This window comes from Gorilla gorilla, chromosome 16 (assembly GCF_029281585.2).
Source record: "Gorilla gorilla gorilla isolate KB3781 chromosome 16, NHGRI_mGorGor1-v2.1_pri, whole genome shotgun sequence".
Lineage (NCBI taxonomy): Eukaryota > Metazoa > Chordata > Mammalia > Primates > Hominidae > Gorilla > Gorilla gorilla.
In genome coordinates this window covers 65,581,573-65,596,552 of record NC_073240.2, presented here as the reverse complement: position 1 = coordinate 65,596,552, position 14,980 = coordinate 65,581,573, and the positions used below count along the sequence as shown (strand labels likewise).

The window sequence follows — 14,980 nt, the reverse complement described above, 5'->3', positions numbered from 1 at the left end:
TCCCTGCCCTTTCCAGCTTCTAGAGAGCTCCTGCCTTCCTTGGTTTAGTCTGTGGCCCTTGCCTCCAACCTCAAAGCCAGCAGTAACATCTTCACGTCTCTCTTTCTCTCTCTCTCAACTCTACTTCCTTTGTCATATCTTCTCTGACTTCTGTTTCCTTCTTTCCCCTGTGATTACATTGGGCCACTCATATAATCCAGAATAACATCTTCATCTCAAAAAACTTAATCATGACCGGGCATGGTGGCTCACGCCTGTAATCCCAGCACTTTGGGAGGCCGAGGTGGGCGGATCACTTGAGGTAGGAGTACAAGACCAGCCTGACCAACATGGAGAAACCCCATCTCTACTAAAAATACAAAATTAGCCAGGTGTGGTGGCGCATGCCTGTAATCCCAGCTACTAGGGAGGCTAAGGCAGGAGAATTGCTTGAACCCGGGAGGTGGAGATTGTAGTGAGCTGAGATCATGCCATTGCATTCTAGCCTGGGCAAAAAGAGTGAAACTCCGCCTCAAAAAAAAAAAAAAAAAAAAAAAAAAAAAAAAAAAAAAAACTTAATCATATCTGCAAAGTCCCTTTTGCCAATGTAAGATAATATTCACAAATTCTGGGGATTTGAACATGGACATTTTGGGGAAGGGGGTCATTATTCTGCCTACCGTAATGACCTTGAAAACTTTTCTCTTTTTTTTTTTTTTTGAGACAGAGTCTCGCTCTGTCGCCCAGGCTGGAGTGCAGTGGTGCTATCCTGGCTTACTGCAACCTCTGTCTCCTGGGTTCAAGCGATTCTCCTGCCTCAGCCTCCCGAGTAGCTGGGATTACAGGTGCCTGCAAACACACCCAGCTAATTTTTGTATTTTTAGTAAAGATGGGGTTTCACCACCTTGGCCAGGCTGGTCTTGAACTCCTGACCTCATGATCCACCTGCCTCAGCTTCCCAAAGTGGTGGGATTACAGACGTGAGCCACCACACCCAGCTGAAAATTTTTCTTAACCTACTCATTTACTCATACACAATGACGCATGCCACTGATATTCAATATATGTCAAGACAACACTGGAGAAGAAAAATATCTCTCAAGATTTCTTTCCAGCCAGGTATGGTGGCACACTCCTGTAATCCCAGCACTCTGGCAGGCTGAGGCTGGCAGATCTCTTGAGACCAGGAGTTCGATACCAGCCTGGGCAACATGGCGAGACCCTAGTCTCTATAAAATATACAAAAATTTGCTAGGCGTGGTGGTAGTCATCTGTAGTTCCAACTACTTGGGAGGCTGAGATGGGAGGATCACTTGAGCAGGAAGGTCAAGGTGGCAGTGAGTTATGATTGTGCCACTGTACTCCAGCCTGGGTGGCAGAGTGACAACCTGTCTCAAAAAAAAAAAAAAAAAAAAGATTTCTAACAGGTTTATGGAGATATAATTCACATACCATACAATTTAAGCATTCAAAACATTCGATTCAATGGTTTTCAGTATAGTCACGGGGTTGTGCAACTATCACCAATCAATTTTAGAATATTTTTATCTTTCTCCCATTTTGAGAAAACAGAGGCTTGAGACATTATGGAAACCTGCTTAGGGTAGCATCCACTGGAAAGGCATTGCAGTGGCTGTTACTAGCTGAGATTCCAGTCCAGGTTATACCTTTCATGAAGCTAGGCCAGTCACCTTGAGGCAGAATAGGGTCTGGAGGCAGGGAACCTAAACTAAGGCTGTTTCACGCCAACTTCCTAGAACTAAATTAAAAGGAAAACCCAGCTGGGCACAGTGGCTCACACCTGTAATCCCATCACTTTGGGAGGCCGAGGCGGGCAGATCATGAGGTCAAGAGATTGAGACCATCCAGGCCAACATGGTGAAACCCCGTCTCTACTAAATATACAAAAATTAGCTGGGCATGGTGGCATGCACCTGTAGTCCTAGCTACTTGGGAGGCTGAGGCGGGAGAATCGCTTGAATGGGGGAGGCAGAGGTTGCAGTGAGCCAAGATAGCGCCTCTGCACTCCAGCCTGGCAACAAATAGAGACTCCACCTCAAAAATAAATAAATAAATAAATAAGAAAAAAGAAAACCCTGGCCGGGCATGGTGGCTCACGCCTGTAATCTCAGCACTTTGGGAGGCCGAGGTAGGCAGATCACGAAGTCAGGAGTTCGAGACCAGCCTGGCCAATATGGTGAAACCCCATCTCTACCAAATATACAAAAATTAAATGGGCGTGGTGGCACGCACCTGTAGTCCCAGCTACTTGGGAAGCTGAGGCAGAAGAATCGCTTGAACCCAGGAGGCAGAAGTTGCAGTGAGCTGAGATCCTGCCACTGCACTCCGGCCTGGACAACAGAGCACAGAGCCAGACTCTGTCTCCCAAAAAAAAAAAAAAAAGGAAAACTCTAACTTTCCACTCCTAAGTAAGGACAAGGACAAAAGGACCAAAGGCTACTCCCTTTGACCTTTCCAGCATGGCAGATGGGAGATTGGCAGATGGGAGATTGGCTGTCTGCAACAAATCATACGAGTGTGGGTCCAGTCTTCGTTCGCAACTTTGTAACTTCACTCCGGCCTCTGAATGGTTGCTGTCTGCAACCAATCAGACTGATTATCGCTACCACTTCAGTTACATGAAGTAAGCATAAAGTTGCCAATGGGAAACTTCTAGGGGGTATTTGAACCCAAGAAAATTCTGTATCTCGGGTCCCCTCCCACACTGTGGAGTGTACTTTCGTTTTTGGTTTTGTTGTTGTTTGTTTTGAGACAAGTTCTCACTCTGTCGCTCAGGCTGGAGTGCAGTGGCACGATCCAGGCTCACTGCATCTTCTGCCTCCTGGATACAAGTGATTCTCATGCCTCAGCCTCCCAAGCAGCTGGGATTACAGATGTCCACCACGACACCCGGCAATTTTTGTATTTTTAGTAGAGACAGGGTTTCACCATGTTGGTCAGGGTGGTCTGGAACTGCTGACCTCAAGTGATCCCCGCGCCTCGGCCTCCCAAAGTGCTGGGATTACAGGCGTGAGCCACCGCGCCTAGCCGTACTTTCGTTTTCAAAAAATCCCTGCTTTTGTTCTTTTGTTGCTTCATTCTTTCTTTGCTTTGATGGGCATTTTGTCCAATTCTTTGTTCAAAACGCCAAGAACCTGGACAACTTTCAGTCACCACCCTCTACCGCTAACAGACTGGGAGCAGTGTGGTATAGTAGCTAAGCCCCATGGAGTGATTAAGCGAGCAGGTAATCTGGGTTCAATGTTTGGTTTTGCTCTCCATATCAGCTATGTGACCTTCAGTAAAATCTCTGGAAGCCTTGCTTCTTTCTCATTTGAAAAATAAGGTCCGGGCTCATGCCTGTAATCCTAGGACTTTGGGAGGCCACAGTGGGTGGATCGTTTGACCTCCGGAGATCGAGACAAGCCTGGGAAACATGGCGACATCCCGTCTATACGAAAAAAAAATTATATATATAAATTAGCTGGGTGTGCGTCTGTAGTTCCAGCTACCTGGGGGGCTGAGGCGGGAGCATCACCAGAGCCCAGGAGGCGGAGGTTGCAGTGAGCCACGATCGCGCCACGGCAGAGGTTGCAGTGAGCAGAGATTGCGCCACTGCACTCCACTACAGCCTGGGTGACAGAGTGAGCCCTAGGAAGGAAAAAGGAAAGGAAAGGGCAATTTAATCCATGGTAGTTATCATTATCTGTAAAATGAGGTAGCCAGATTCACCTGTAAGATCCTTTCCAGCTATGTAATTCCAAGCTTCAATGAGATAATAAAGATGATTAAAAGTAAATTCTTTCAGCATCCTATGCAAGAAGAGGGATAAAATTTCCCTGAAGACAGAGACTCTACTCGCTTCCGCTGTACCCTCTGGCACGTGGCACAGGTCTCAGAGTTTCTCACTCATGGGCCTCAGGTGGGTGAGAGAGCCAAAGCGTAAAGTCCCTTGCAAAGTCAGAGAAGGACGTAGAGTTGGGGGCGGGGGAGGGATTGGGCAGGCCTTGGGGTGGTCTGCCCAGAACTGGACAATGGTACTGTGAGTGTAAACAGGGGTGTGAGAGACCAAAGGCAGATCTTCCCCAAGGCTAAGCCCAGCCTCTGTGTGCGGGCTAGAGGGGAGAGGGAGTGTGCTGGAAGGATGGTTCTGAAAATAAATCTTCGGAGTCGCGTAGGGTTTTCAGACCTGACACCACGCGCCGCCGGGTGGCTGCCGCAGCGGCGGCCTCCTCCCACCACGCCCAGCCGTCCACTGGATTTGGTATGCTCGGCCACCACCATAAACCTCCTTCCTCTAGCAGGCAATTGGTACAGCCCAAGCTCCTGGAGTAGAGACGCAAAGAAAGACACGCCCATTGTTACGCCCCTACCTCTGAGTGGCTGGAGAATTTAAAGATCCAGTCGGTGATTGGGTGATTTTCTGCCTCTAGCATTTGAAAAATTTCTAGTTTCGGAGCTTAGCCACAGGCCGGCTACGATCTGCTTGTTCATCTGAGTGTCGGCACAAGTGAGTGTCTGCCCGAACCCAGAGGTGGGGAGCAAAGAGCCTGATTTATCTAGGGGTTTCCGGCGGGAGGGTGCAGACAAGTGGGTCAGCCTGAGGGAGCACGGCTTCTAGGGTCCCAGGGTCCCCTGCGATTTCCCTAGCCGAATATTTTCCACCTCGTCCCCACCTTGGTGGTGGGAAGCGCGAGGGCGTGGGAATCACACTGACTTTGACTACTAGCCGCTGTGGCTTATGAAGGGCAAGTGAGTTTCCCTCTCTTAGCCTGTTTCCACGTCTGTACACGGGGAAGAGTGAGACCTGCCCGCTGCATATAAGCCAGTGAATGTACCTACAAGGCAGAAGTCGCTTATTACACGGCAGCCCTCTTTGCATCTCCCCACGGGCGATTCTTCTGCTTCCTGGGGAGAGGACTCTGAGGATTCATGTGCTGGCCCTGGGTCTCGGGCAAGGAGGATTCTTTCTGCGCAGGGACCCCTATTCTAGTGAGGTCCTTGCAGGACACCTGAGGCTCCCTAATCCTGGGTGCCCATCCGCCGCTCTGGAAATTGTTGTGTAGCAGGGTGTGTGTGTATATGTGTGTGTGTGTGTATGTGTGTGTATATATATAAATTGTATATATTGTTGTGTGTATATATATATATAGAAATTGTATATATAGAAATGGAAATTGTGTAGCAGGGTGCGTGTGTGTGTGTATATATATATATATACACACACACATATATATAATGTATGCATATGTATGTATTTATATGTATGTTTTTTTTTTTTAATTAGAGGGTGTCGCTATGTTGCCCAGGATGGTCTCGAGTTCCTGGGCTCAAGCGATCTTCCTTCTTCAGCCTCCCAAAGTGCTGGAATTACAAGCGCCCGCCACCACGCCCCGCTAATTTTTGTATTTTTAGTAGAGACGAGGTTTCACCATGTTGGCCAGGCTGGTCTCAGAACTCCTAACTTCAGGTGATCCGCCCACTTTAGCCTCCCAAAGTGCTGGGATTAAAGCGTGAGCCACTGCGCCCTGCCCAGGGTACATTCTAAGGGTGGATTTTCGGTTAGCCCAAAGCCCTTTCTCCGTCTTTGTGACCTCTTTGTGTTACCAGTGACAGTACTCGTGATCCTGTGTAGCCTTGACACTGCTCCCTGTCACGTCCTTTATAGCACCCATTACGTCCCCTATAGCACCCATTACGTCCCCTATAGCACCCATTACGTCTCATGAATCCTCATGACCCCTGTGCTCCGGTGTCTTCGCAGACCAGCAGAGGCGGTGGCGATGCTCTCGGGCATAGAGGCGGCAGCAGGGGAATACGAGGACTCGGAGCTGCGGTGCCGCGTGGCTGTGGAGGAGTTGAGCCCGGGCGGGCAGCCGCGAAGGCGCCAGGCCCTGCGCACCGCGGAGCTGAGCCTGGGTCGCAACGAGCGCCGCGAGTTGATGCTGCGGCTGCGAGCGCCAGGGCCCGCGGGGCGGCCGCGCTGCTTCCCTCTGCGCGCCGCGCGCCTCTTCACGCGTTTCGCCGAGGCCGGGCGCAGCACCCTGCGGCTCCCCGCCCACGACACCCCCGGGGCCGGCGCAGTGCAGCTGCTGCTCTCGGACTGCCCCCCAGACCGCCTGCGCCGCTTCCTGCGCACATTGCGCCTCAAGCTGGCTGCGGCCCCGGGTCCCGGGCCGGCCTCCGCCCGAGCACAGCTGCTGGGCCCGCGGCCCCGCGACTTCATCACCATCAGCCCTGTGCAGCCCGAGGAGCGGCGGCTCAGGGCGGCCACCCGGGTTCCGGACACCACACTGGTGAAGCGGCCTGTGGAGCCCCAGGCTGGGGCCGAGCCTAGCACAGTGAGGACGGGAAAGACGGGACATCTTTAGGAGTAGATGTGCCATTCTTTAAGATGGCAGAGACCTAGAGACCCAAGTTTGAGGGGAAGCCGGTGTGGGTATTTGAGGGCGCTGCTGGTTATCTCAGATACCCATCTGACATCTCAGTATGACAGGGGTGTGGGAATTGTGCCTGTGGTTGTTATAGTGTAATCCCTGAGATGGAGTAAATCAAAACAGGAAATGGGACCTGGCTACATTAAAAGAGAAAGCAGAGGCCGGGCATGGTGGCTCACGCCTGTAATCCCAGCACTTTGGGAGGCTAAAGTGGATCACCTGAGGTTAGGAGTTCTGAGGCCATCCTGGCCAACATGGTGAAACCTCGTATCTACTAAAAATACAAAAATTATCCAGGCGCGGTGGCGGGCGCCTGTAATCCCAGCTACTTGGGAGGCTGAGGCAGGAGAATAGCTTGAACCCGGGAGGCAGAGGTTGCAGTGAGCCTAGATCTCGCCACTGCACTCCAGCCTGGGTGACAGAGAGAGACTCTTCCTCAAAAAAAAAAAAAAAAAAAAGAGAGCGAGAGAGAAAGAAGAGAAGGAGGCTTGCAAAGGACTACAGAAAGAATGCTGGGAGAGGGTAATAGGCCCAGAGTAGAGGAGCTTATGGAGAGAATGAAGTGGTCATTCGTGTCCTGGGCAGCCAACAGTTGAAGCAGATGAGGGGAAAAAAGTCTGGTGGGTTTGACAATTTTTGTGGGCTAGGGCAGGTGAATCATAGCCCACCAGGGTTTGACACTAAGCTGACGAGAGGACAGAGACAGGATAAGAAGGGGCCCTGGCTAGACAGGGTTTTGCTTGGGTATTTTGAGGTGAGAAACAGGTTTGTGATAGGAAGAGAAACTTAGGTGACAGGAAGGAAACTTTAGTGACAGGATGAGAAGGGTTAGGGAACCCAGGGGAAGGAGCTAAGGGAGGGTCTAGACCACACTGGTGTGGTCTGCCCAGGACTGGACAATGGGGGTCTTCAGGGCACAAGGAGAGATCGGGACCCCAATAGTTGCTGGCAAGCTCTCCAGGCAAACCCAAGAGCTCCAAGGAATGAAGGCAGTAGAGGACAAAGGGTTACCAGGCCCAGCATTGCACGTGGGCCAAGAAGGGTGGGGGCAATGCCTAGCGGGTCGGAGGATGCTCTGAGATAGCTCTGTTCCCCCCAGGAAGCCCCAAGGTGGCCCCTGCCTGTGAAGAGGCTGAGCTTGCCCTCCACCAAGCCACAGCTTTCTGAGGAACAGGCTGCTGTGCTGAGGGCCGTCCTGAAAGGCCAGAGCATCTTCTTCACTGGGAGTGCAGGTAGTGGGGGCAGAGAGGAGGTAGGGGGACAGTGGTGGGGTGGGATAGAGGAACAGGGAGACCTGTCTAACTTTGCCCCTGTCCAGGAACAGGGAAGTCATATCTGCTAAAGCGAATCCTGGGCTCACTGCCCCCCACAGGCACTGTGGCCACTGCCAGCACTGGGGTGGCAGCCTGCCACATCGGGGGCACCACCCTCCATGCCTTTGCAGGTAAGTAGGAACCCCTAGGGCTTGAGCTAAGAGCAAGCCCAGCTTCTGGGAAGGGAGAGAGGGGAGGTCTGCATAAAGAGGGAGTTTTGGGGGCTGGGCGCCGTGGCTCACTCCTGTAATCCCAAAACTTTAGAAGGCCAAGGTGGGAGGATTGCTTGAGCCCAGGAGTTTGAGACCAGCCTGGCCAACACAGTGAGACCCTGTCTCCACAAAATTTAAAAATTAGCGGCCGGGCGCGGTGGCTCACGCCTGTAATCCCAGCACTTTGGGAGGCCGAGGCGGGCGGATCACAAGGTCAGGAGATCAAGACCATCCTGGCTAACACGGTAAAACCCCGTCTCTACTAAAAATACAAAAAAATTAGCCAGGCATGGTGGCAAGCGCCTGTAGTCCCAGCTACTCTGGAGGCTGAGGCAGGAGAATAGCGTGAACCCGGGAGGCAGAGCTTGCAGTGAGCCGAGATCACGCACGCCACTGCACTCGAGCCTGGGTGACACAGCGAGACTCCATCTCAAAACAAAACAAAACAAAATTAGCTGAGCATGGTGGTGTGTGCCTGTAGTCCCAGCTACTATGGAGGTTGAGGTGGGAGGATCGCTTGAGCCTATGAGGCCCAGGTTACAGTGAGCCAAGATCGTGCCACTGCACTTCAGCCTGGGCGACAGAAAGAGACCTTCTCTCAAAAAAAAAAAAAAAAACAAAGAGAGAGGCTTTGGGTATTAGCCCAGGCTGAATAGTGTCACTCACAGGCATCGGCTCAGGCCAGGCTCCTCTAGCCCATTGTGTGGCCCTGGCCCAAAGGCCAGGCGTGCGGCAGGGCTGGCTGAACTGCCAGCGGTTGGTCATTGACGAGATCTCAATGGTGGAGGCAGACCTGTTTGACAAACTGGAGGCCGTGGCCAGGTCAGTATGTTCAGAGGGCAGCAGGTGAGAACTGGGACCTGGTGGTCTTCTGTGTGCCCCTAAAGCACCCCACGCTCCTCTCCAGAGCTGTCCGGCAGCAGAACAAGCCATTCGGAGGGATCCAGCTCATCATCTGTGGGGACTTTCTGCAGCTGCCACCTGTGACCAAGGGCTCCCAGCCCCCACGGTTCTGCTTCCAGGTATTACTCACCTCCTAGCTCTGCTCTCCTTGGGGGTCTGCTCTGCTCCTTGACCCACCCCCACCCTGCCCCCACCAGTCCAAGAGCTGGAAGAGGTGTGTGCCAGTGACCCTGGAGCTGACCAAGGTGTGGAGGCAGGCAGACCAGACCTTCATCTCTCTACTGCAGGCCGTGAGGCTAGGCAGGTGAGCTCTGCTGGTTGGGGAAGGGGCTATGGGATGAGGATCCAGGCATGGGCCACAGTGGAACACAGAGGGGGACCCACAGAAGGGGTAGAATTGTTACCTTTAGGAGCAAGCACTCCATGCAGGAAGAGGAGCCTTGGGCAGGGCACTGGACAACTCAGGATGGATTGTAGTCAAGACCGTCATGGCACCATAGGAGATGGTTGCTCTGTGAGTGCCGGGACCTAGCCTCCCTCGGGGTTGGGTCTCCATCACCTAGCACAAGGCCTGGCATAAAGTAGGTGTCAGGGGCTGGGCACGGTGGCTCACGCCTGTAATCCCAGCACTTTGGGAGGCTGAGGCAGGCGGATCACAAGATCAGGAGTTTGAGACCAGCCTGAACAACCTGGTGAAACCCAGTCTCTACTAAAAATACAAAAATTAGCTGGGCGTGGTGGCACGCATCTGTAGTCCCAGCTACTTGGGAGGCTGAGGCAGGAGAATCGCTTAAACCAGGGAGGCGGAGGTTGCAGTGAGCCAAGATCACGCCACTGCACTGCAGCCTGGTGACAGAGCGAGACTCCATCTCAAAAAACAAAAACAAAACAGAAACATAAGCTAGATTTTTCACCCAAGGTAGGAGGCAAGTGGATAGAAGATTGTACCCTGGAGGCCAATCTGGGTCCTGCAAATCTCCAGCCTGTGCTCACTCATCATAGCCAACTTCCTCAGGAGCATTATGGAGTGCAAGGGTGGCCAGCTCTGACCTGGGGCAGCACAGGGAAGGGTGCCCACATGTGATCAAAGCTCAGTACCCTGCCCCTGCTTATTCCCCATGTTTGGGGTCCAAGTTTGGAAGGGACAGGTTGGCCAGCTTGAGGGGGCAGCAACTCTTCCTTGGTGCCCTCTTCCAGTCCCAAGGCCTGACCCATGGCCTGCTGCTTGAGCCATCCTGCCCATGTTCCCCACCTCCCCTGCTGCACAGGTGGGCTCTGCCCTGACAGTCCAGCCCCAACAGGTGTTCAGATGAGGTGACCCGCCAGCTCCAGGCGACAGCTTCCCACAAGGTGGGGCGAGATGGGATTGTGGCCACGAGGCTCTGCACCCACCAGGATGATGTGGCCCTCACCAACGAGAGGCGGCTTCAGGAGCTGCCAGGTGAGCAGGGAGCCTGGGCTGGGCAAGACCAGCTGGGAAGAGTTATAAGCAGATGTAGCCCCCAGGCAACCTGGGCCTCTGGGTCCTAGGCCCCCAACCTCTGAAGCCATAAAGGCCCTCATATTTGCAAATGCAACTGTGACTTTGAGAGGTGTGATGAACTAAATTCCACAGCCCCCCAGGCCTGCGCTGCCTCTACTCCCTACCCCCGTGCTCTGGTCTAATAGTTTTTTTTGGAGGCTGGGAGCAGTGGGTCACACCTGTAATTCCAGCACTTTGGGAAGCCGAGACAGGCAGATCACCTGAAGCCAGCAGTTCGAGACCAGCCTGCCCAACATGGCAAAACCCCATCTCTACTAAAAATAGAAAAAAATTAGCCAGATGTGGTAGTGGGCACCTGTAATCCCAGCTATTCGGGAGGCTGAGGAGAATCGCTTGAACCCGGGAGGCAGAGGTTGCAGTGAGCCGAGATCACGCCATTGCACTCCAGTCTGGGCAACAGAGCGAAACTCCTTCTCAAAAAATAAAATTAAATTAAATTAAAATTTTAAAAAAGTCTTTTTTGGGATGCTGAGTCACAAGTCAGTGATTTGTGATCTGTTTGCTCAACTCTTTTTCTCCAGGTAAGGTACACAGATTTGAGGCTATGGACAGCAACCCTGAGCTGGCCAGTACCCTGGATGCCCAGTGTCCTGTTAGCCAGCTCCTTCAACTAAAGCTGGGGGCCCAGGTGAGTGGGAAGCAGGGCCTAGCCCCTGGGAGCTTGGGCTGTCCCGCATGGGCCTTGCTGATCCCTACCCCTCGGCCCAGGCCACTCTGCAGCCAGTGGGCCCAGCTTTGACCACACTGAAAACCTCCCTGCCTCCTGTTCCCACCCACCTTCCCATCTTAAGCTTTCTACTGTTTTTCTCTTCCTACACCAGGAGGTCCTCCAAGCAGTGTTGTTTTGGGCAAATTTCTTTCCCTTGCTGAAGCTCTGTCCCCTCATCCCTAAAAATGGGGAATGAAATACCTACCCCACACAGCTGTCTTCTGTAGTATACTTTATAAACGGGAGACAGTCCTGATTCCTCCCTCAATGTTGGGGGTGGGCAGAAGATTTTCCTTAGGGCACCCAAGGGGAAAATGCAGGCACAGTGTATCTGAGAGGGGTGGCAGGACCTAGAGGCCATCCCTCAAGATCTGTGGTCCACAGATGTACCTATAACCAAGCCAATCATTTTCAAAGCCCTGTGATAGAGGTTGCCTTATTGATCCCTTACCACCTCCTTCTGGGGCAAATTGAGCAAATATTATTCCTCTTTGACATAAAGAAAAATTGGGACCGAGGAAGATAAGGCAACTTGCCCCAGAGGTCACAGGCAGCCAGTGGCAGAGCTAAGGATTGGGATTCAGTGTCCCCATGACAGCTCCCTGCCCTCAGCCTCTGAGAACAGTGATGGTGAAGCTAAGACCAGGCATGGGTAGGGGGGCTGCTGTCCATTCCTCTCTCTCCCTTGCAGGTGATGCTGGTGAAAAACTTATCGGTGTCTCGGTGCCTGGTGAATGGTGCCCGAGGGGTGGTAGTTGGGTTCGAGGCAGAAGGGAGAGGTAAGTGTTGGGAGGAGGTGGCAGTCCTGCTACGGGGCTTTGCAGCATGGCCCCGGGAATGGTGGGGGGAGAAAAAGACTAGGAAGGAAAGCTCCAAAGGCCCCTGCTCCTCACCTCAGAGCCCTGAAGCAGAGCTAAAGTTGGACTGCTCCATGCTCTCCTTAGGGCTACCCCAGGTGCGGTTCCTGTGTGGAGTCACTGAGGTCATCCGTGCTGACCGCTGGACGGTGCAGGCCACCGGGGGGCAGCTCCTCAGTCGGCAGCAGCTGCCCCTCCAGCTGGCCTGGGCGATGTCTATCCACAAGAGCCAAGTGAGCACCGGTGTGGGGGGCAGGGACAGGGCGGGCAGAGGGAGGTCAGGCATGTTGCGGTCTATGTGTCTTTTTTTAATTTTTGAGACAGAGTCTTGCTCTGTCGCCCATGCTGGAGTGCAGTGGCGCGATCTTGGCTCACTGCAACCTCCACCTCCCAGGTTCAAGAGATTCTCCTGCCTCAGCCTCCTGAGTAGCTGGGACTACAGGCGCATGCCACCACGCCTGGCTAATTTTTGTATTTTTAGTAAAGATGAGGTTTCACTTTGTTGGCCAGGATGGCCTCAATCTCCTGACCTCGTGATCCACTCGCCTCAGCCTCCCAAAGTGCTGGGATTACGGGTGTGAGCCACCGTGCCTGGCCTATGTGTCTTTTTTAATTTAATTTAATTTTATTTTATTTTTTGAGACAGAGTCTTGCTCTGTCGCCCAGGCTGGAGTGCAGTGATCTCGGCCCACTACAAGCTCCGCCTCCCAGGTTCACACCATTCTCCTGCCTCAGCCTCCTGAGTAGCTGGGACTACAGGCGGCCGCCACCACGCCTGGCTAATTTTTTGTATTTTTAGTAGAGACGGGGTTTTGCCATGTTGGCCAGGCTGGTCTCGAACTCAGGTGATCTGCCCACCTCGGCTTCCCAAAGTGCCGGGATTATAGGCGTGAGCCACCACACCCAGCCCAGAATAAACTTTTCTTTAGTGAATTTCCAAGCCCACCTCCTCTCCCTTTCCTGGATACATTCACTTCCCCTCTGCCATCTCCTGCCCCACCATTTTCTAAGCCATCACTAGATACGTTAAATTGTATAAATTGTATACAACCATTGTATCAAGTATAAAGTATAGATATAATGAATAATCCTATTTTGCACAGAAAGAAACCAGGGCTCATGTGTCCCATGTCACACAGTTAGTGAGTGGCAGCCTGGATTCAGCTCCACGCCTGTCTGACCCAGAGCCTGAGTGCTTTCCTTTCACTCCATCCCTCAACTCTTACCTGGATCTGTCTCCCGGTCCCCCTCCTACTCAGACAGCCACCTGCTGTCATGCTCTCCCTCTGTCTAGAGACTCTCTGGACTGGATGAGGAGATCCAGGGGCAGGAGCAGGGCTGGTAAAGGGTCAGGCCTTTCGGGGCAAGGGACTTAAGGCTGAGCTGGCTCCGTCTCTGTCCCTGCATCCCCCAGGGCATGACCCTGGATTGTGTGGAGATTTCTCTGGGCCGTGTGTTTGCCAGTGGCCAGGCCTATGTGGCCCTTTCTCGGGCCCGCAGCCTGCAGGGCCTACGTGTGCTGGACTTTGACCCCATGGCGGTTCGCTGTGACCCCCGTGTGCTGCACTTCTATGCCACCCTGCGGCGGGGCAGGAGCCTCAGTCTGGTGAGAGGGAGTTATCTAGTGGTGGGCTGTGGCCATGGGCGGGGTGAGAGCTAGGACAGAGGGAGGGCCGGCCCAGTGGGACCTGGGGTGGGGGCAGAAAAGCCCTCTGCTGGCTCCTTTGGGGGTGAGAGCAAGAGGAAAGAGATGCTGGCCCCCAGGTTATGGCCCTGGGGAACAGCACAAACCCATGACTTGGCTTCTCTGGCTCTGATCCAGGAGTCCCCAGATGATGATGAGGCAGCCTCAGACCAGGAGAACGTGGACCCAAACCTCTGAGCCTCACCCACAAAGAGAAGACAAAGGGTGGCCTGTGGCCTCCCCATCCTCCTGCTCCCTAGTGGCCCAGGGCCCCAGGGAATAACTGGAGTAGGCAGGCAGTGTCCCCTTCTGTATTTTTTTAGGGACTCTCAGCCTCCTGGCAGGGTTAAAGGGAGAGTACTTTAAACCCATATACCAGCTGTGCTTCAGTTTCTCTCACTTTGCCCTGGGTCAGCTGCTTTAGGGTCAGAAGTAACCCTTTCTGTGCCAGTTGAGAATGAGCCTGTGTGGTAGCTGATGTCAGAGGACAAAGCTCTCTGCAAGGGCTGGACACAGAGCTGCAGAGTCCTGAACATCCCTCCTTTCAGGCTGCAGAAGGGAGAGGCAATGAAGACAGGTGCTCCGGAAGCAGCATCAGGGCTCTTGGAGGGGACTGGTGGGGACTCAGGCTGGGTACAGCCTCCAAACAGAGAACGGAACTTAGGTGTGTCTCTACAGCTAGGCCCAGCCTAGCCCAGCCCAGAACAAACACCCTTCAGAGCCTAACCAAAGAACATAAGCTGCAAAATGTGCACCCATATTTTAAGCTGCTTTTTCAGGGGATAAATAGTGTTTGGGGACATTGAAATGGATGTTCTCAGGTTGTATTTATTTTGGACAAATAAACTAGAGAATTGTGTAAAAACTGTGCCTCCTGCCTCCTCTCTCTCCCCCTCTCACTTGTGCACGTGCACACACGTGTTTGTTTAGGCCACAGTGGCTGAGATCACACCTTTCTGTGAGCTGGTCTTAGTATCACTGGTCGTTTGAAAAGCTGAGTTATCTGATGTTGGTGACTAGCAATAAAATGACATTGTCACCGGGCATGATGGCTCACGCCTGTAATCCCAGAACTTTGGGAGGCCGAGGCGGGTGGATCACCTGAGATCGGGAGTTTGAGACCAGCCTGACTAACATGGAGAAACCCCGTCTCTACTAAAAATACAAAATTAGCCAGGCATGGTAGTGCATGCCTGTAATCCCAGCTACTCAGGAGGCTGAGGCAGGAGAATCACTTGAACCCGGGAGGTGGGGAAGTGGAGGTTGCAGTGAGCTGAGATTGCGTCATTGCACTGCAGCCTAGGCAACAAGAGTGAAACTCTGTCTCAAAAAAAAAAACAGAA

At 52.9% G+C, this 14,980-nt stretch overlaps 1 protein-coding gene across 4 annotated transcripts; it reads left to right on the top strand.

Annotated features, from left to right (window-relative positions):
- The first annotated feature begins 4,378 nt into the window (after positions 1-4,378).
- On the top strand, positions 4,379-14,502 carry PIF1 (PIF1 5'-to-3' DNA helicase). Of its 4 annotated transcripts, none has more exons than XM_004056326.5 (13): positions 4,379-4,489; positions 5,744-6,320; positions 7,516-7,648; positions 7,735-7,860; positions 8,610-8,763; positions 8,849-8,963; positions 9,042-9,148; positions 10,146-10,285; positions 10,909-11,015; positions 11,788-11,875; positions 12,041-12,186; positions 13,368-13,559; positions 13,776-14,502. In XM_004056326.5, exons 2-13 carry the CDS (start codon positions 5,763-5,765, stop codon positions 13,833-13,835), a joined length of 1,926 nt encoding a protein of 641 aa, XP_004056374.4. In that variant the 5' UTR covers positions 4,379-4,489; positions 5,744-5,762; the 3' UTR covers positions 13,836-14,502. The 4 variants fall into 4 exon arrangements, with proteins under 4 accessions (XP_004056374.4, XP_063554662.1, XP_063554663.1 ...); XM_063698592.1 differs by having other exon boundaries at positions 4,434-4,513; XM_055362572.2 differs by lacking the exon at positions 4,379-4,489 and adding an exon at positions 5,204-5,516.
- Positions 14,503-14,980: the final 478 nt, after the last annotated feature.